Source organism: Rhinatrema bivittatum, chromosome 6 (assembly GCF_901001135.1).
Source record: "Rhinatrema bivittatum chromosome 6, aRhiBiv1.1, whole genome shotgun sequence".
Lineage (NCBI taxonomy): Eukaryota > Metazoa > Chordata > Amphibia > Gymnophiona > Rhinatrematidae > Rhinatrema > Rhinatrema bivittatum.
In genome coordinates this window covers 163,189,053-163,211,103 of record NC_042620.1, presented here as the reverse complement: position 1 = coordinate 163,211,103, position 22,051 = coordinate 163,189,053, and the positions used below count along the sequence as shown (strand labels likewise).

The following is a 22,051-nucleotide window of genomic DNA, read 5'->3' as shown; positions in this document are numbered from 1 at the left end:
CTGAAAGTTCTTCACCGATTGCTTTAAAATTTTGACACAACGTTGCATTCGAATATGTGCATGTTTTTATATACCTATATTATATAGTCACACCTGTGACATGTAAAAACATGCTTTTTTGGAAAAACAGTGCCATCTGTTGGACGTACAAGCAACACACGCTATCTACAATATAAATGGGCGCTGACCAACGGCCCGCAAATGCGCAGTAGAGAGCAGCTCTACTGCGCATGTGCAGACCATTGAGCTCTGCGCTACATGCTGGGTGTCACAGAGGGGAGGAGGAAAGGGCAGACGAGTCACCACTCCGAGAAATGGCTCAGCCCATTCCTCCCCCACTGGGGAAGGGGAGTAGGGACTGCCGGACAGTTACACACAGGAGGAGGAAAGGGTAGAAGAGTCACCGAGCCTGTCCGTCCACCGCCGGGCAAGGGGGGGAGGGAGTTGGGACGGCCGGAGCAGAGCAAATGCAATACAAAGCGGCTGTGAAGAGATCACAAGCAGCTGCAGCCAAAGCAGCCAAAGCACAAAGAGCTGAACAGAGAACAGCTCACCCTCCTCCCCCGCCCCCTGAGTCCCGCAGATAAGGAGAATCCAAGTAAATATCCCGCAACTATGGAGGAGGGGAGGGGGAAGGCAGTGCTGTCAGCCCGCCCATGGGTCTCAGCCGCCACGGGAAGAGTTTACATGGGCATCGCTCCACCCTGACTCCCAGCAAAGCACTGTGATGAAAGTGAAAGCCAGAGCCCTGCTCCCTCCTCCCTCTCAAGCCCCCGATCGGATTTCTTAAAGGCACAGGTCTGCCAGAAAGAGCAAAGTCAGCTAGGTAACGTGTCCCAAATCTGTTGCAGTGCCTGCTACCTGCCCTTTGCGAGGGGGGGGGGGGGACGGAGTGTTTTTCCTCTCTCTCCCAGACACAACTGGAGTGGGAACTTTGCAAGCTCTTGCGAGTGCAGAGCAAAGACTTAGGTGGGGAGGGGACAAAAATCCTGCCCGTTTTAACTGTGTGAGAGAGAAGTGTGGTAATGTGCGCTGAAGGCGAGTGTGAGTGCCAGAGAGAGAGGGAGACTATGTGAGGGATTGTGTATGTGTGTGAGAGGGATTGGGCATGCGTGTGTGAGGGACAGATGGAGAGTGTATGTGCAAGAGAGAGAGGAAGCCTATGTAGGGGGTTGTATGAGAGAGAGATTCTCTACCCCCCCCCCCCAGCTCTCCACTTATAGGTTACAGTGGAAGGGGTTCAGTGTAGAGGGGAATGGGAAAGCAAAGGAGTTGGGGCCTGTAAGGATAGAGTGAAAGGGGTCTGAGCCTGTCCCTCCACCACCGGGGAAGGGGGGAGGGAGTTGGGATGGCAGGACCATTACGCCTCGTGAGATCCCCCTCGGCCACCGCTGCAGCTCCTACCACCGCCGCTGCCTCTGGCCCTTCGTGCTGCTGGGGGGGTGGGGAGAGGAGCAGAGCAAAGACGTAGGAGGAGAGGGGACAAAAATCTCACCCGTTTTGATGGTCTTAACGGCTTGGACTAAATATTTTACGATTCTATTTCAATGTTTCCGATTGCATTGTTAAATTGAATTTTCATAGATTTCGATTTATTTTCATTTTGATTTAATTATTTCGTGTGACATTGCGTTGGAATTGAGCTGTGTCGTTTACCATACCGTTCATTTAGTGAGTATAGTTTATGTTTTTCTCTTTTTTCATTCTTTTTCATTTCTAGAATTATGCGGTTTACATCTAGACACGGATTGCTTCTCACATGGACAATTATATGTTGTTTGTTCTAGAGTCAGAAAACCAGACAATCTCTATATCTACACAGACAATGGAACAACAAAAAATATTGTATACCCACAAGCATTGTGAAATTAACCATATTCAAAACGTGTGCTTTCTCTGTTCTTTCTTTTCCATTTAACCAGACTGAGCCACAGCAACGCATGGCCGGGTACAGCTAGTTTAAAAAAAAATGTGAATTTCTTGACTGACCTCCACTCTACAATGAATGCATAATGTATGTTAAATAAGAGTTTCCCAACCCAATCCTGTCTGGTTTTCTGAATAACATGTAACAAGAATAGAGAGACATATAATATAAATTTAATGTTTTATTAATGTAGAAAAACCCCCCATTATTTAACCCTACATAGACAAATTAAAACTAAGCTAGCACATCCATCCACATACACCACACTAAAAATATTGCATGAAGTTTGACAAAAATAATGCATAAATGTTTCTTCTATATTTATATAATTGTACATTCAATATTTTTAAGTACAAATATGCAAAAAATCACGTGTATAATAATTCATCAAGTTTGAAGTTCATCTGTAATAGGTCCGACAAAAGATATCTTCGTTTCGCCTCTATGTGGTTTTCTGAATAGCCACAATGAATATGCATGACAGATTTGCATATATTGGAGACACAATGTATGTACATCTATCTCATCCATATTCATTACAGGTATGCAGTCCAGATCTGGGTGGGGAAACACTAAGCTAAATTATACTTGAATCTCATTATCCCTTCTTAATATGTAAAATTGCTCTCGTCATGAACATCTGGAATTGAGTGTAGAAACCATGAAGGAACTACAGTGAGCATGGTTCAAACTAAGGGCAAAAATCTAAAAATGTTTCCCAAACTTCACTCACCACTCTGCCTCATTTAAATATGCTAAAACATTTGCAACCTAACTACTATGTAGAAATCAATGGGGAAAGAAAGGTAAATAAAGAAAAATAGAAATCCTGTATTTTTTCTGCCAAAAACACCTTTATATTTGTAGCAAATACTATCTGTCTTGCTACCAGTAAGTCCGAGTGTTAATTGTCAGCTAGTTAGTATAGGATATTTCATGGGGGAGGTTGCAGTAATAAGAACATAAGAAAATGCCATACTGGGTCAGACCAAGGGTCCATCAAGCCCAGCATCCTGTTTCCAACAGTGGCCAATCCAGGCCATACGAACCTGGCAAGTACCCAAAAACTAAGTCTATTCCATGTTACCATTGCTAATGGCAGTGGCTATCCTCTAAATGAACTTAATAGCAGGTAATGGACTTCTCCTCCAAGAACTTATCCAATCCTTTTTTAAACACAGCTATACTAACTGCACTAACCACATCCTCTGGCAACAAATTCCAGAGTTTAATTGTGCGTTGAGTAAAAAAGAACTTTCTCTGATTAGTTTTAAATGTGCCCCATGCTAACTTCATGTAGTGCCCCCCTAGTCTTTCTATTATCCGAAAGAGTAAATAACTGATTCATATCTACCCGTTCTAGACCTCTCATAATTTTAAACATCTCTATCATATCCCCCCTTAGCCGTCTCTTCTCCAAGCTGAAAAGTCCTAACCTCTTTAGTCTTTCCTCATAGGGGAGCTGTTCCATTCCCCTTATCATTTTGGTCGCCCTTCTCTGTACCTTCTCCATCGCAATTATATCTTTTTTGAGATGCGGCGACCAGAATTGTACACAGTATTCAAGGTGCGGTCTCACCATGGAGCGAAACAGAGGCATTATGACATTTTCCGTTTTATTCACCATTCCCTTTCTAATAATTCCCAACATTCTGTTTGCTTTTTTGACTGCCGCAGCACACTGAACCGACGATTTCAATGTATTATCCACTATGACGCCTAGATCTCTTTCTTGGGTAGTAGCACCTAATATGGAACCTAACATTGTGTAACTATAGCATGGGTTATTTTTCCCTATATGCATCACCTTGCACTTGTCCGCATTAAATTTCATCTGCCAATTTGATGCCCAATTTTCCAGTCTCACAAGGTCTTCCTGCAATTTATCACAATCTGCTTGTGATTTAACTACTCTGAACAATTTTGTGTCATCTGCAAATTTGATTATCTCACTCATCGTATTTCTTTCCAGATCATTTATAAATATATTGAAAAGTAAGGGTCCTAATACAGATCCCTGAGGCACTCCACTGTCCACTCCCTTCCACTGAGAAAATTGTCCATTTAATCCTACTCTCTGTTTCCTGTCTTTTAACCAGTTTGCAATTCACAAAAGGACATCGCCACCTATCCCATGACTTTTTACTTTTCTAGAAGCCTCTCATGAGGAACTTTGTCAAACGCCTTCTGAAAATCCATGTATACTACATCTACCGGTTCACCTTTATCCACATGTTTATTAACTCCTTCAAAAAAGTGAAGCAGATTTGTGAGGCAAGACTTGCCCTGGGTAAAGCCATGCTGACTTTGTTCCATTAAACCATGTCTTTCTATATGTTCTGTGATTTTGATGTTTAGAACACTTTCCACTATTTTTCCTGGCACTGAAGTCAGGCTAAACGGTCTGTAGTTTCCCTGATCGCCCCTGGAGCCCTTTTTAAATATTGGGGTTACATTTGCTATCCTCCAGTCTTCAGGTACAATGGATTATTTTAATGATAGGTTACAAATTTTTACTAATAGGTCTGGAATTTCATTTTTTAGTTCCTTCAGAACTCTGGGGTGTATACCATCTGGTCCAGGTGATTCACTACTCTTCAGTTTGTCAATTATGCCTACCACATCTTCTAGGTTCACCGTGATTTGATTTCGTCCATCTGAATCATTACCCATGAAAACCTTCTCCATTACGGGTACCTCCCCAACATCCTCTTCAGTAAACACCGAAGCAAAGAAATCATTTAATCTTTCCACTATGGCCTTATCTTCACTAAGTGCCCCTTTAACCCCTCGATCATCTAATGGTCCAACTGACTCCCTCACAGGCTTTCTGCTTCGGATATATTTAAAAAAGTTTTTACTGTGAGTTTTTGCCTTTACAGCCAACTTCTTTTCAAATTTTCTCTTAGCCTGTCTTATCAATGTCTTACATTTAACTTGCCAACGTTTATGCTTTATCCTATTTTCTTCTGTTGGTTCCTTCTTCCAATTTTTGAATGAAGATCTTTTGGCTAAAATAGCTTCTTTCACCTCCCCTTTTAACCATGCCGGTAATCGTTTTACCTTCTTTCCACCTTTCTTAATGTGTGGAATACATCTGGACTGTGCTTCTAGAATGGTATTTTTTAACAATGACCATGCCTCTTGGACATTTTTTACTTTTGTAGCTGCTCCTTTCAGTTTTTTTCTAACAATTTTTCTCATTTTATCAAAGTTTCCCTTTTGAAAGTTTAGCACGAGAGCCTTGGATTTGCACACTGTTCCTCTTCCAGTCATTAAATCAAATTTGATCATATTATTATCACTATTGCCAAGCAGCCCCACCACCGTGCTCCCTCTCTCGTCGGTTCCTGAACCAATTGCTCCATAAAGCTATCATTTATTCCATCCAGGAACGTTATCTCTCTAGCGTGTCCCGATGATACAGTTACCCAGTCAATATTGGGGTAATTGAAGTCTCCCATTATTATTGCACTACCAATTTGGTTAGCTTCCCTAATTTCTCTTACCATTTCACTGTCCGTCTCAACATCTTGACCAGGTGGACGGTAGTATACCCCTATCACTATAGTCTTCCCCAACACACAAGGGATTTCTACCCATAAAGATTCAATTTTGTATTTAGTCTCATGCAGGATGTTTATCCTGTTGGACTCTGTACCATCCCGGACATAAAGCGCCACACCTCCTCCCAGGTGCTTCCCTCTGTCATTGCGATATAATTTGTACCCCAGTATAGCACTGTCCCATTGGTTATCCTCTTTCCACCATGTCTCTGAGATGCCAATTAAGTCTATGTCATCATTCACTGCTATACATTCTAATTCTCCCATCTTACTTCTTAGACTTCTGGCATTAGCATACAGATATTTCAAAGTTTGTTTTTTGTTTGTATTTTCATTCTGTTTTTTAATTGATAGGGATAAGTTAGAAATTTTTAGCTCAGGTGAGTTTTTAGTTACAGGCACTTGGACTATTTTTCTAATTATTGAAACCTGTCGGGATGCCCTAATTCTAATGCATCATTAGTATCCTTTGAAGATATCTCTCTCCGAACCATGCACTGCTGAGCGACTGTCGGCTTTCCCCTTTGTTCTAGTTTAAAAGCTGTTCTATCTCCTTTTTAAAGGTTAGCGCCAGCAGTCTGGTTCCACCCTGGTTAAGGTGGAGCCCATCCCTTCGGAAGAGACTCCCCCTTCCCCAAAAGGTTCCCCAGTTCCTAACAAAACTGAATCCCTCTTCCTTGCACCATCGTCTCATCCACGCATTGAGACTCCGGAGCTCTGCCTGCCTCTGGTGACCTGCGCATGGAACAGGAAGCATTTCAGAGAATGCTACACTGGAGATTCTGGATTTAAGCTTTCTACCTAAGAGCCTAAATTTGGCTTCCAGAACCTCCCTCCCACATTTTCCTATGTCGTTGGTGCCCACATGTACCACGACAGCCGGCTCCTCCCCAGCACTGTCTAAAATCCTATCTAGGTGACGCGTGAGGTCCGCCACCTTTGCACCAAATACAGGTCAAATACAGGCCTTCCTTCTGCGGGGTCTGGAATGGCCATCCCCCTGATAAACATGTATATCAGTGCTCTGACTAGAGCCGGGGGGCGGGGGGGGGGGGAAGTCCCTTTTGGTTTGCAGAAGTGAGGAGGTAGTAAGGAGCTTAGCTTTTGTTTTTTTACAGGCCCAGTCAGAGAAGCCAAGCAAGCCCTGTTTGGTGGACCTGACCAGTGTCGGGAGGCATTTTCTCCTTTCCAGTCCACTCACTGGCTGGTCTGGATTTTTCCCTCTGGGTACATTTTTTTGGATTTAACTTTTTAAGTGGTAGGAGCCTTATTGGAGCCTGCACACCTCCTGGTCCCAGGGAATGGGGGGACCCTGGGTCTGGGGCTGTTCAGATTAGAGAAAACCTGCCATCTCTATCCTCCACGAGGAAGAGACTTCCTGTAAGGATACACTTTGGTGTTATCTTCAGTTTTTGGAAGATTTGATTTCATGATCCAGTAGGAAGTTCTGACTGCCCTTCCTTCCTGACTGAAGCACAGAGAGTCCTGCTTCAGGGGATCCCTCCCATCAGGGATCACAATAGAACAAGAGAGAAAAAGCACTGCATCGGAACAAAGAGATCAGAAATCAGCTGTGAGTAAAGACAAAGCCTAACATCCTTGAAGACACCCATCCGGTGCTTCTGACCCCAGGGGAGAGAGGGGGTTATCTGTTTATGCAGAGACAGTAACTTTGTATCCTTGCTAGTTGGAAGGGGTATTCTGCCCAGTCAAAGGACAGCTTGCCCACCTAGGGACTCTATTTTCCCAAGCAGTGGAGGGTGGAAGTTTCCCTGGCTCTGGCATAGACCTTCCTGCACAGATTGAGGAGGAGGCTGTAAAAGGAAAGATTCTAGTGTGCTGTGGGCAGCGTGTAGTGCCATCTTTCATACATTTTCAACAGTAAAGATTTATTTTGGACACTAACACAGTGACTCGAGAGACTTTATTTGGTACCTCCAACACACACTGCGACATAAAAGTACCCCTTTCCCCAGGGTCAAGGGCCAGGGCAAGGATACACTGGAGCCACCCTTAGAACTTGGGGCCTTGGGAGTAATCTCTCCCCCTCCCCCCCACTCCACAAAGGATCCAGGCTCTGAAAGGAAGAGTCAGTGTTCAAGCTGGCCTGGGAAGTTTCCAGCCCCAAAGAGTAACACACACGTACTTTTATGGCCTCATCGGGTAGCAATCTGCACATGGGGCTGAGGTTACATATTTATAAGGAAATAAAGAATATGATATAGGAGTTAGGAAAATGTCTTATATATGTTGAAATCAGAAATAAATGTCTCCTGCACGTAATAAACTTTGAATGGTACCAGCAGCAGAGATCCCAAAACTAAGGCCCATGGACCGTATCTGGCTCCCAGAGCAATATTTTCTGGCCTGCCTACCTAACACTTGCCTGCCTGCAGCAGAATTGGCCCATGGAGCAAAGTTTACATTTTATTTTTACCGTGCACTTCGGCAGGAGACTTTCTCTTGCTGGCAGGAATTGGGTACACTGCCAGTGCAGTGGCCACTGCTCTTGCCACCGAGAAAGGCTCTCTCTTCATGGCAAGGGTTGGGCACTCTACCAGCACCAGCCACTGTGCCCACCAGTGAGAGGAAGTTTCGTGGGAGGAGTGAGTGATGCCGATGGGGTGTCTCAACCCCTGCCTGCAATAAAGAATCTTTGACGGCAGCAGGAGCAGCGGCCAGTGCTGGCAGAGTGCCCAACTCCTGCCATTAAGAGAAAGTCTCACAAAACAGAGGGAAAAGTGACCAGTACTAGGAGGGTCCCCAGTCGTGGCTGGGTGAGAGAAGCAGTCAGTGCTGGCAGGATGCCTAACCTCCATCAGCAAAAGGGAACATCTCACGGGAGCAGAGTCCAGCGTTGGTGGGGGTGAAGAGAAATCTGGCACGAGGTGACAGGTTTCAGTGTGGGTGAGGAGAGGGGAAAGGGGATGAGAGGATGGGAGGGCATCAGAGGAGAGGAGGGAAAAGTAATGGGAGAAGGCTGTGAGTGGGTTGGTGAAGGATGAGAAAGGGGAGAGAAGAAGAGAGCAAGAGTACATGGAAGCGTGGGAGAGGGTATAAGTGTGCCTCAAACACCTCACCCTGCTATTCACTCCCCCACCCCCACTTCCACTGGGAACAGATGCAGAGGAAAGGGGAAGTAGGTAGTAGGGTTTCCAGGGGTGTGACAGAATTGCCAAGTTCCTAGGAATTTCTTTACTGACACCATATGTGCCATACCTCTATGGGAATCCTGCTCTATCTCGCCCCTTCTGCAGGATTTCAAATATTGACTTTGTTGCCCTCCACCCCTGCTCATCAAAACTCCAAGCGGGACCCCCCCCCCCAAGACTCTCTCAGTACTTTGAAATGTCGCATGCAGCCCTTCATTTAAAAAGTTTGGAAACCTCTGCCTACAATGTGGTTGGCACATTAAAAGTGGGTTTCCAGGAGGTCAAATGTAAGCTCAATAATTGTCCTGGAGATTCAATGATCATTAATGTGGCACTCTTCTGAGTCAGTAGATGGGTTACAAGGAATAAAAGGAATAAAAGGAATAAGCAGAGCAAAAGGGGATATACATTATCACCTACAAGCACACAGAAAAGACACAACAGCACTTAATATATTCACTTCACATTTCCCCTACAACATTACATATAAAGACACATTTCTCATCCACACCTATCCAGCAGAACTTCATGCTGAGGTCAGGACCTAGGAAACTTGACCATTACCTCCATCACTAGTTGTTATGCATGTGGTATTAATGAGGAATGCACGTTTTATATGTGTGCATTTGTTTTTTACATTGCATCTAATAGTACTATCTAGTGTTGTAAAGCAGGAGTACTCAAATGAGTCCTCGAGGCCCCCCTATCATCCAGCTGGGTTTTCAGGATATCCCTAATGAATATGTCTGAGAACTATTTGTATATATAGGAGGTAGTACATGAAAATAAATCTCAGGCATATTCATTAGAGATATCTTGAAAACCTGGGGTGGGGTAGGGGGCAGGCAAGCATTGGTTTGAGCACTTCTTCTCTAAAGAGTCCATCTTGCCAGTTTTATTTCGAGCCAGCTTTCTTGTTTTTGTATAAGAATCATCAAATTTTAAACGTCAAAACTGATCCCATAAGAATTAGTGAAACTGCAGTGTTTCAGCCCAAAGTTACATAAGCCTGGAGCTGGAGTAAATATAGTTGGGTGTAAAGACTGCCCGAGGTGAAGTAAAGATGCATATGTATTTGAGCGAATAAGTATTTGTGGACATAATTGAAGGAAGATTGTAAGGCCCTAATGGGACATCTATGGTAGCTCTTCCTCCTCCTAATATTTGAAATAATAGTCTCTATTTGGGTTTCTTCTGCTTAGGAAGTAAGTTGTGTGCACCGGTCAGCTGCCGGTGTGCGCTTCACCAGGACAACCCCCTGCCCTGCCCCACCCAGACCCTGCCCCTGGCCTGCCCCTTTTTGGATATCCGGCACTTCTGCTCAAACAGGAAGATATGCGCGTGGCTGGGCTGCTATAAAAATGTGCTTGGCGCGCGTGTGGCCCAACCACACGCGTATCTCTGTGTTTTTACACACGCCTTGGTTTTAAAATTTTAGCCATATATATTCTAACCGGGTTCCTTATAAATGGTGGATTGAAAAAAAAAAAAAGTAAGCCTGTAGGTAAGTTTTAAGCATCATAGCATTTATCCTATTAGCATATTTATGAACAGGCAAGGAATAATAGATACTCTACCCTGTTTATGGAAGGATGCATCCTCATTCTGAGCCAAGATGTTGGTGAGAATTAGGCCACTTTTCTTCTCCAAAGTCAGACTTGAGCAACCAAAAAATTCTGCCCAGAAGGATGGAAGGAATGGGAAGTACCATTGAATGCCTATGCCATATTTTCCTTAAAAGAAGGAATAACAAGAAATTGGTAAGCACGTTACTAAACGTTCAACAACACACACTCACCAAATCTCAGAATATACTTAAACCAGTAATCTTAAACAAATTGGTTGGACAATTGCTGCAGAACAGTGTTTCTTTTCAAGCCTAAGGCAGACCTACATTAATAAAATGTCATGTGGCACACCAACCTCCATGGGGCAGGCAATGCAGACATGAAGAAGGCTCATATGATCAAAACAAGAGCTAGAGAAGCACTGAAAGCCCCAGAAGTCTCTCTTCCAAATTTTAAAACAAAGGGAGAGAGGTGGCAGAGATATACATGAACTCATCATAATGGGCAAGTTCCCCCTATACAGGAAAAGGGAGAAATCAGTGTGGTGCGGGTAGCCGGCTCGGTTAGATACCTTGGCTCCTCCACTGCTGCTGCTCCCAACACTCAGAATGAGTCACATCCAGTGCTCAATTTCTCTGTTTCACTCAGCTTGGGGATAAGACAGAGGCTGAAGGACTCAAAGGAGGAGACTCAGGAAGAAGAAGATGAGGAGGTGCTGTGTGCACTGTGTATGCCAGTTAAAGTGAGGCCTAGCTATCTATGCACGGCATGCTATCCATTAATTACCAGGGTTCATGCTGTAGCTGGGAAAAAGAGGCATGCAGGATTACATATGTTCACAGAAAGAAGCTCCTACACTTTTAAGAGCCACTGCTGGTGACTCTTGTTACTGCGGGGTACTGAATACCCAGCCCAGGAGCTGAGAATCAGGAAGTGGTAACTTTTCCATGGCACACCTGATCAGGCTGAAGGCTCATGGTTGGGGAAACTCTGTTGGAGAATGGAGGTTAGAGCACAGCATGGTAGGACCCAAGACACTTCTTCTCTGTTTCTACTTTGAATCCTACTGTCACCACTTACTGACTAATCTTTTTGCTATATGTCAATTCCTGGATACATGTAAATTATATCATTGAATTTAATGATGAATTTCACAAATATCTGCATTGTGGATGCAGATTTCCAGTTCCTTTACAAGGCTGGCAATATACTGTAACTATGTTTGGAAATTAAAAAAAAAATCTTCTGGAAATATAGCACCTTTAGCTACTTCCACTTAATGTTTCACTTTCAAACAAACAAACGAGAAAACAGCTGCAGTTTAGCACAAGGTCACCAATCATACAGCCACATACCACCTCCTTTCTCTGGTTAATCATCACTATTGCTCAATGAAGAGCTGGGAGCAAGGGAAATAACTGAAAAAAAATGAATGCCAATTATTTATTTCCTCTCTTTAGCTTTTTTTCATAGATCATTTGTCAAAACCTTTTATGCCTGCCCTGTGGAGCACTATTGCCTACATATCAATGTTTGCATGGAAAGTCAGCAATTGCTGGTCTTCTTACCTGGGAAAACCATTCTGATGTACCAGCCAATAATGAAATAAATGAACGAATCAATCACGAGAAGCCAACAGAACCACCCAAATGAGGTTTCGTCCATAACAACAGGTGATGTATACATATTGTTCCACTGAATTCCTGCAGGGAGATGACAATGTTAGTCTGCCTCCTGTTATTAATAGAAACAAATCCAAGAGCTAAAAGATCAAAATAATAGCTAAATAACAAATCTTTAACATCTACTGGCAGCAAAAACTGTATGTTCAGAGCTGGATAGGAAAAACTTCATCAATATATCTTTTTATGGGAGAAAAAGAGAGTTTTTATAAATGTATAGCATACAAATGTATAGATATAAAAATAAAACAAAAATGATCAAATAGCCATGCTCCCTGTCAGGACCAGCGGCTCTGGAAAGGAAAAATGCAAATCTCACAAAATTAGATCACAAAGCTCCTTCCTTATACAGAACAATAGGTGACAAATAACTTATCTCGTATTGTCCTGGGACTGGTTTTGATTTTATATAAATAAAAATATGTTTCCATGTAAATGCTTGGGAAAGCTGATAAAAATCCTCCATTATTTCTTCATGCGGAAGAAAGTAATTTGATTATCCACTGACATCTCCTGACTTTTTGAACCTGCTTGAGCCATTGTGATGCTATCATCCTGGTGCTGTGAGCAATGATAATACAATGCTGGAAAAATTATTTTAAATAATGCAGATAAAACACTCTTTCTCTCATAAAATACAGGGACTGTTTCACAAGTGGGTGAAGGAAACTAAATTCTTTTATTGATGACATGCCACTGCTTTTCTTGCTATGCATAATGCTTAGCCCTGTGATCATGGACTAATTAACAAATGTTTCAGTTCTATGACACCTTAAGATTACTTTAAAAAGACTGCTGAAATGCTAGTCGATTCTGTCATCAACTCACCATTAACTATGTATGATATGCATTCCAGTTATTTTTTTTTCTGCTTGTGCTAATTCAGCCCTTTTATAATGTAAATTTCATGATAAATACTGTAATTTTTTTTTTTTACATGCTTTTATATCATTTGGGACAATTTTGCCACCTTTCATCCACAGAAAAGAATCCTTTGGCTTCAGAGTTGTGTGGCAAACAATTTTTGATCCTAGACAAAAAATGGATGTTTTGTAGGCTGATACCTTTCCTCAAACTAGTTTGAGGATAATCCTAAAGATTTTGGGCCGGATTTTAAAAAATTGCGCGAGCGTGTACTTTTGTTCGTGCACCAGGTGCACCAGGCGCGCTGCCTGTTCCCTCCAAGGCCGCTCCGAAATCGGAGCGGCCTCGGAGGGAACTTTCTTTCCACCCCCCCTCCCTTCCCCTCCCTTCCCCTCCCTTCCCCTACCTAAATCACCCCCCCCGGTCCTATCTAAACCCCCCCTTACCTTTGTTGGCAGATTTACGCCTGCCGAAAGCAGGTGTAAATCTGCGCGCGCCAGCAAGCTGCTGGCGCGCCATCACCCGACCCGGGGGCTGTTCCGGAGGCCTCGACCACGCCCCTGGGCTGGCGTCACAACCCCGGTCCCGCCCTGAACCACCCCCTGACCCCGGACACGCCCCAGACATGCCCCCGAACCGCTCCTTTTACGAAGCCCCGGGACTTACGCAAATCCCGGGGCTGTGCGTGCGCCTGCGGCCTATGCAAAATAGGGACGCCGGTGTGCGAGGGCCCTGCGCGCGTAAATCTGGCCGTATTTACACGCGCAGGGCATTTAAAATCCGGCCCTTTGAGTATGAGCTTTAAGAAGCACATAGATATCTTTTTCAGATTGTAAGTAAGTGCCTGATTCACTACCTTTTGTCCCCAATGGACAGAGAATGAGAAAAAAAATCACCCTTAGTGACTCAGATCCTAAACATTATAAATAGTATCCTTGTTAGGATATATTACACTTTCACTGTAGCAATTAGTTACTTAGCATAACCAGTAAGCTTACCGATATTCTGCGACTCATAGCGAGAAATATACTGACTGGCATAACTGAATGATGTGGGAGCAAACAGGCCCTGTGAAACATATATAATAACAATTTTAAAGCATAATGAAAGAAAATCATATTGACAGATTTAAACCAAGTATTTGAGGCTAATCAAATAAATATCTAGGGGTGATTTTAAGACTGGCTGCATAAATTCAGTCTACTGGTACTTTTGTCCACAGATTTTGCACTGATTTTCAAAGTGAAAGTAAGCAGATACTCTCCCTTTGAAAATCATCCCAGAAAAACTAGCCCCATGCATTTACACCTGCTAATCTGTGCAGGTGGGTTTTCCCCCCTGAAACATTCCTTAACATATGATTGTAAATTCAAAAGTACGTGCATAAGTGCACACCCTCCACTCCCCAACTCCGCTCCCAGGAATGCTTCCCTCTGCTGCGGGGAAAGAACATGCTTAGTAGACCTATGAGTATACTTTTACCTGCAAAATAGAGTAGCAATTTTCTAAAAGTCTGTTTCTGCAAGTAAAGTACTCTTTTTACTCATGGAAATGACTTTGAAAATTATCCTCTTGCTCCATAGCAAAAACATTTTCAGGTGCATTAATAGGCATATCCTAGTGCTTTTAGCAGGAAAAATCCCAGGGAAAAAAATGAAAAAAAATAGCTTTGAAGCAACATTATGATAAATCTTGCCCTTTATGTTGGTCAGGACTGTGCATATTTATAAACAACAGCTATCATTCTGGTGCCTCAAAATCTTCTGTCACATCCACCTTTCTCTCATCCAACAATAACCTTTTATATTGTTAAAATTCAATAGTAAATAGCTTTACAAATCTAACAGGATTTAATGATGGGAACAGAGCTTTCTGAATGGATACATCAATTGACATTAATGGCCTAGGACAAAGATTCTCAATCCATTCCTCAAGGACCATCTAGCCAGTCTTTTCCGCAGGATATCCACAAAGAATATATATTAGATGTATTTATATACAATGAGGGAGACACTTGCAAACATATGTCACAAGGTACCTGTCCCCATGAGCATGAATGTGCCTCTGCTCTGATCAGCATAAGGACTTTGAGTGACTTAGAACTAATAAGCTGCTCTTAAGTCTCATACAAGGAAGACATCCATCAATTATGATAGTACTTTACTGAAATAAATAAGAATAAAAGTAAGTAAATCTTCAGAGAACTGACTGAGTGTGGTGAAAAATGTTCACTGCTCTGCAAAGCCTCCCCCTCCCCTCCTGAGGACAGCTGAGCTAATTTGCTATGGAAAGTATGTTGGACCAATGGGGAGCCTCAGGACTGCTTGAGAAAGCAAGGGGGGCTTCTGTCCAATGAGGAGAGAAGAAAAGAAAGATGCAGCCTTCTGCTGGAGAGAAAAAAAACACAGAACCAATAGCATCAGAGATGTGGAGGAAAGAAAGAGTCCTGGTGTTGTGTGATCGTCACACAAATCTTATAAAGTTGTGCTAGAATAAAGAAACAATTGGCGAGCACAGGGAAAAAAATCTCTCAGTAAGGGACTGGAGTTGAGCTGGCACTAAACTCCTTGGCTATTATCCCTGACCTCAGGAGACTGAGATTGCAGCTTTCATACAGGCCGATACAGTAAAATTCACGGGAGAGCCGGAGCTCCGAGGTGAGCGCCCGCTCTCCCAACGCCTGCCCAGGCCACGCTCCTGGGCACGCGATCCAGTATGCAAATGAGGGCCCGCGGTAAAAGGAGGCGCTAGGGACACTAGCGTCTCCTTAGCGCCTCCTTTTTGACGGGAGTGGCGGCTGACAGGGGGTTTGACAGCCGACGCTCAATTTTACCGGCGTCGGTTCTTGAACCCGCTGACAGCCACGGGCTCGGAAAACGGATGCTGGCATAATTGAGAGTCCGTCTTCCAACCCGCAGGCCGATTACAAATTTTTTTTTTTTAATTTTTGATTTTTTTTTAAATTTTGGGGCCTCCAACTTAATATTGCTATGATATTAAGTCGGAGAGTGTACAGAAAAGCAGATTTTTCTGATTTTCTGTACACTTTCCCAGTGTTGGCAGAAAATAACGCCAGCCTTTGGGTAGGCATTACTTTCTGTATTGCGCGGGAATAACTAATAGGGCCAATAACAAGCATTTGCATGTTGCGGGCGCTATTAGTTTTGGGGGGGTTGGCCAAGCGTTTTCAACGTGCTATTACCCCTAACTGTATAAGGGGTAAAAATTGTGCATCGAAAACGCGCACTCCGCCGGAGTGTATGCACTGTATCGACCTGATAGAGAGGGTACTATTCTATTACACTACATATAGCTTATAATATTTTGAATCATGTATCTGAACAACTTTGGCACCCACTGTTTAAAGTAAAATCTATTTCAAATTTATTTTATGTGCCTATTTGTAAACCGTTGTGATGGTATATCACTTAACGACGGTATAGAAAAGTTTTTAAATAAATAAATAAATAAATTTTACTTGTGTAACTGGGTTTTGAAAATTGTTACAATATATGGTATTGAATTGTCCATAGGATATTCACATGTAAGTGCACTTACTCGCGTAAATGGCTTTTTAAAATTGCTATGATAGTGTCTTATATTATGTAACTCCTTTTAAAATTGCCTCCTTACTTTTTAAAATAAAAAAGCTACACTATTTTCCGCCAGTAAAGCACTATTACCTTTGAGAGTTATTCTCCAATTTGGTTACATTGACAAAAATGGCTGGAGCACAGAGCTGTGGAAGTCCTCAGTTTATAATTATCATGACTTGTTGTCAGAGTCATCACTCACCAGATCTTGATATGGTAGCCTGGTTAAGCAGAGGACCTGTGCTTTACTCCCCAAGCCACCAGAGGATACTGATGAATGTCAGTTTTTTTTTAAAAAGATCCTTGCTAGGGGATATGGAATTACCTACAGTACCAATCCACTTTGAAGTGCTGAAAAAAAGTGTGAAAAGCGGAATATAGGGAGCCTCTTGGTATTAAGTTTACCATTGTATGACTTGTTGCAGTCTCCTCCTGCATATGAATTTCAAGTACTTTGTTCTGTTCAAGCTGCTCGGCCCTTGGAGTAGGTGCATTGTTATGAAAACAGCCCCACCTTAAAGTAAGAGAATTATCCAAAGTCAGGCTAAAAGAGGTTGCAGAGAACAGGAAGTTGTTCACAGCAGCCAGAATGTTACTCCAGTTCTCATTTGTAAGTGAATGTCCCAAGCTTTGATAAAGTTCTTCCCTTAATCCAGTTTGTCTTCTTCCAATTGTCTTACCTTACTTCCTAGTTTGCCTTACCTTGCTTAACTCCAGTTGCCTTGCCTTGTATCCTCTCTGCCTTGTTTTAGCTTTGCCCCCTGCTTCAGTACTTATATAGTCTGCTTTGCTTTACCTCCAGTTTGCCAAGCTTCTTGTTTTAGTCCCTGTCATGTTTCCAGCCTGCCAAGTTTCAAGCTCTAGCTGCAACACCTTATTTAAGCTCTACCATGTTCCAATCCACTAACTTTTAATCTCCATGCTGCAGCTTCCTTTTCCAATCTTTGTCATGTTCCACTCTTTGCCTCGTTCTAGTCTACTAAGCTTCGGTCCTTGTTGTGCTTCATTCCTTGCCTACCTTCTGTCTGCCAAGTTTCAAGCTTCACCTGCAGAACTTTGTTCCAGTTCTGCCATGTTTGCTAAGATTTTTGTTTCGGTCCTGATTCCAAGTGCAGATCCAGTTCCTGCTATGTGCTTCTGTTACAAGCTTTGCTCCAAGCTTCAGATCTGCTCCATCTCCTGCTCTGAATTCCAGTTCTAAAACCCAGCTCCAGCTCCAAGTTCCAATTCAGACTTTTCTGAGCTCGTTCCAAGTCCTGGCCTTCAGTCCTTGCTCCAGCATTCCAGGATTCCTCTCCTTGCCTCTAACCTAAACTCCTACCAGTGACTGCTAGCATGGCCAGAGAATCTGACAGTTGTATAGCACATACCAGATGTTTGCAGTGCTATACAGAGACATGCACATACCAGATGTTTGCAGGGCTGTACAGAGACATATAATGGACAATCCCTATTCCTTGGAGCTTGCAATCTTGTCAAGATGGACAGAAAATTGACATGACAAAAACACATAAAAGGCTTTGAGATAAGAAAGCAAGGCTATGGCTGATAAGGATTAAATAAAGTGGTTTAAGATTATAATTTAAGAAAAGAGAAGCTGAATTGGATAAAGCTGCAAAGAATGAGGACTCTTAGGAGTCTGCATAAGAAACAGCCAGAGGATAAATTAAAAGGTTGACAAGTGGAGGTTAATTGAAGTCAGGGGCCAATTTATTTAGTTGGTGAATCTTTAAAATAATCTTTGCCACAAAACCAATCTATAAATAAAAAGCAGAGAAAGAGATGGGTGTATGGGAAGTAACTAAGGCAGAGAGAACTCTTTTTACATACTAAAATTTCAAAGGCAGCATCTGAAATGAAATGAATAAAAAAATACATATCTTCCGTACCTCAGGAAGTGATTATTTATTTATTCTACCCCTCCCTTCCATGGTTCAGGGAGGGATATAATAAAAGATACATAAAACTGTAAAATAAAACCATCTATTTTCACCCATGGTAAACACAAACCATGAGCATTTCAGAGATCATGCTGGCTAAGTGGTGTCATATGCCAGTCTGAAAAAAATAAGTCTTGAGGGCTCTTCTAAAGGACTTAAGTGTCTTTTAGTTTTCTCTGTTCTATCAGGAGGGAGTTCCAGAGAGTAGGGGCAGCAGTTGAAAAAGCTCTCCCTAGTTTCGTCAAGATGAGCAAGCTTTGCAGAGGGTATATCAAGGAGATCTTGGCTGGAGAATCGTAATGATCGCATAAGTGTGTAAAGCTTCAGCATTGAGGAAATCCATGGGGAGCAGACATTATTCAGCATGTTGTGGGCACTGATTACTAATTTATATTGAATGCGATAAAAAACAGGGAGCCAATGAAGGGATTGTAATATGTTCATGGACAGTGTGTTGGAAAGACGATGAGCAACTGAATTTTGCAAAATCTGGAGAGGTCTAGTGATACATGCAGGAAGACCAATTATAACAGTCAAGGCTTGAAAACATGAACAACTGAAAGACAGCTCAGAAGACAAAAGGTTCTAATAGAAGTTTTAAGTCCTTGAGTAGTCATAGTTTAAAGAGAAGAGAATGAGACAGTGAGTCACCATAAGCCTGCATGGATAATGATGGGTCAATCAAGATGCTGAAATTATGTATAGTATCAGAAATAGGTATTTGATAGTCATTAAGAGTGATCAATGGGAGGATAGAGGAAGATGGAAACCTGGAGAGAATGAGAATTTCAGATTTCTTGAGATTAAGTGAAAGCTTATTACAATGAAGCCAATATTGCACTGAAGAGATACAAAGTGAAGTGAATTTTTTAATTTCGTCCCATGATGATTTCAGGGGAAAGAAAAACCGAATATCATCTGCATATAGTCTATAGTATAGCCCAAGGCTAGCAAGAAGATGACAAAGGAGTAAGGTAGATGTTAATTAAGGCAGCTGACAAGGCCGAGCCTTGGGGTATACCAGATGAAAGAGGATACCTTGTAGAATCATGAGAACCAATCATGACTTGTTGAATAAGCAAGAAAAATAAGACTGAAACCAATTGTGTGCAGAACCTGCTAAGCGCAGAGATGAAAGCCGAGATAAGAGAATAGTGATCAACAGTATCAAAAGCTGCAGAAATATCAAGAAGGAACAACATGTATTATGATCCAGTATCAAAGCCCTGACAAATAATATGAAAGCTTGACAGAAGCAGCATTTTATTAATGTGGAACTTCCAGAATCCAAATTGATATTGATCGAGTATATGATGTTTATCAAGAAAAACAAAAAGTTGTTTTAATACAATATTTTCTATTACTTTTTCCAGAAATTATAGGGACGAGATGGGACGGAGGTTTGTAGTATTGAAGGGACCAGCAGAGGATTTTGTTTTCAATATAGGCCATGAGGCAGACAGTCAGGCACCTTTGAACAACTCACAATATTGCATTCGCTTTTACAGAAAATACCACAAAAATAAGGTGGCCCGATGGGGGACTAAATTCCAGAAAATTTCATTGAGCTTCTATTTTTCTAAGTTTATGTTTTGGACTATCCCTGATTAAAAGGACGCTTTAAAATTTCACTAAGTGCTGAGATGTTTTCTCTATCTCTAGTTATTTAATATTCCTTTGTTTGTATTCAACCACTTTGAATGTCAACGCAGCACACATTTGTTTCCTTTGGTATCTACAGAAAATACACCAAACATTTTAGCCAAAAACTTTTTAGATTTAGTAAATTCCTGCTTATCTTCACACAAGCCATCTTTCTACCTTCCAATCATATCACTGGCATTAAAACCACATTAAAAAAGAATTGTGCTCCAGATAAAGAAACAGAACAGATTACATCTCTCGGGAACCAATATAGCTTTTAATTTCTGTGGGTCACTCGAGTTTCCAGATATCTTGCTCTTTATGGTGAGTTCCTTTTTTTTTTTTTACATTACAAGCCCCAAGCAAATGAAAAGAAAGAACTGAGAATGCTTAGCAACAAGATACTTACCAGCAAGGTCTTCTCGGCAAAGGACAAGTATTTCTCTTGGGAGATCATTACAATGTAAGGGAAAAAGGTGATGATGTAAATAAGGCTGCCACTTAGAGCTGCAATATTTGCATTGCTGAAGAAGACACTGATGAGGTAGCTCATGGCTAAAACGGCAAAACTGTAATCTAGTAAGTAAAGGAATAGGATGAACCCATTACTGTGGGGCAGAATACTGCCTGCTTTCAGTATGATGACAAGGATGATCACTGTAATTAAGAGGAAGAGACTGCTCTCTATAAACCAGGCAAGGAAATGGCTGTAGGAGTTGACACCCATAATCTTCATATACTATGAAAGAGAGAACAGATGAGTTACAAATCTTTCAAACAATGATAACGTCTTTCATTTATGCAGCATGTGCATTACAGATTCAGATTCAGGAAACTTTATTGACATGACAATTTGCACATGTGTTGCCAAAGTAATAAATGAAGGGGGTACATATTCAAAAGCCATTTAGACGGATAATGGGAAATGTATCTGTCTAAATGGCTTAGCTGCATTTTTAAAATGCTTACCCGACTAAATTCTTTCCGGATAACAAATTATCTGGCTAAAATTAACCAGGCAAGTCAGGGGCAGGAGATAGGTATTCCGGGAAGGAGCTGAGTGAGCTGGTTAAGTTAACTGGCTATCTCCGATATTTGGAGTTATCCGGTTAACTTAACCGGCTACTCTAGACATGCCATAGGGCAGGTTTAAAGTTAGCCGGATACTACATATCTGGCTAACTGTAACTTCAGCTGTGCCACTGAATATCCTGGTTAAGTTAGCCGGATATGGGTATCCGGTTAACTTAACTAGCCGCTTAGCGGCTGAATATTTACACCAAAGTGGTTAAAAAAAAAATAAAGAGAGAAACTATAATGGTAATAACAGTACAATAAAAACACTGCAAGCTTATTTTCACACCATCCTTCCAGTGTGTCTCATCCCTATTCAAGAGGCCTATGTAAAATGGTGCCCGTTTTCCACAGGGTAACTTGGTGTAATATTTTAAAGAATCTACACAGAAATTTGATTCAGAAGAAATACTTAGCAAACATATCTACAATGAAACAGCAGCAATGGAAAACAGAAGGGACACATGCTTTCCTAAACCTGAACGTTCTGCTATTCTGATCACCTCTCATATGGCAGAGAGTGGCATTCCTAGATAAGAGAGGAAACATTGGGGAAGAAGGAGAAAATCTGAGTGGAGAACGAGATTAGTGGGAATGTCTGTAGCTATGGGTGTGCTATATTACCTTTCATAAAAAGTTATTTTACCCCTTACTCTGGAGCAGGTTTAGAAGAAAAGAAATCTGAATCATTTCAGCTGATGTGCATGTAAATAACGTTATTAATGTTAAAATGTTGCTGTCTCCTCCTCCACTAACACACCTCATGGAGCTTTAGTTCTTTCTCGTAAACAAGCTTTTTCACAAACACAGCCACAAACAGAATCCAGGCGACCATCAGCACAATGGGGAGAGCGAATGACACGCCATACAGAAAACTGCAAAAAAAAAGACATTTCAAATTGGGATAAATCATTAAGTATAAAAAATAAATGTATTACTCAAATTCTGCCAGGGTACAGAGTGCTGTTCAAATTATTAACAAATACAGTAAGAAACCCTCAAAAAATAGTCTGAGCATTTCTGATGATGATTACTATTAGC

General features: G+C 41.9%; 1 protein-coding gene across 1 annotated transcript in view; it reads right to left on the bottom strand.

The window, feature by feature from the left end:
* Positions 1–22,051, bottom strand: part of ABCA12 (ATP binding cassette subfamily A member 12) — a 615,834-nt gene that overhangs the window by 240,193 nt on the left and 353,590 nt on the right. The window contains exons 23-27 of the mRNA XM_029607914.1: positions 21,771–21,885; positions 20,346–20,675; positions 13,758–13,827; positions 11,782–11,916; positions 10,223–10,378 (exon numbers count right to left, since the gene is read on the bottom strand). Of these exons, the coding sequence (XP_029463774.1) occupies positions 10,223–10,378; positions 11,782–11,916; positions 13,758–13,827; positions 20,346–20,675; positions 21,771–21,885 (806 nt within the window). The remainder of the gene's footprint in view (positions 1–10,222; positions 10,379–11,781; positions 11,917–13,757; positions 13,828–20,345; positions 20,676–21,770; positions 21,886–22,051) is intronic.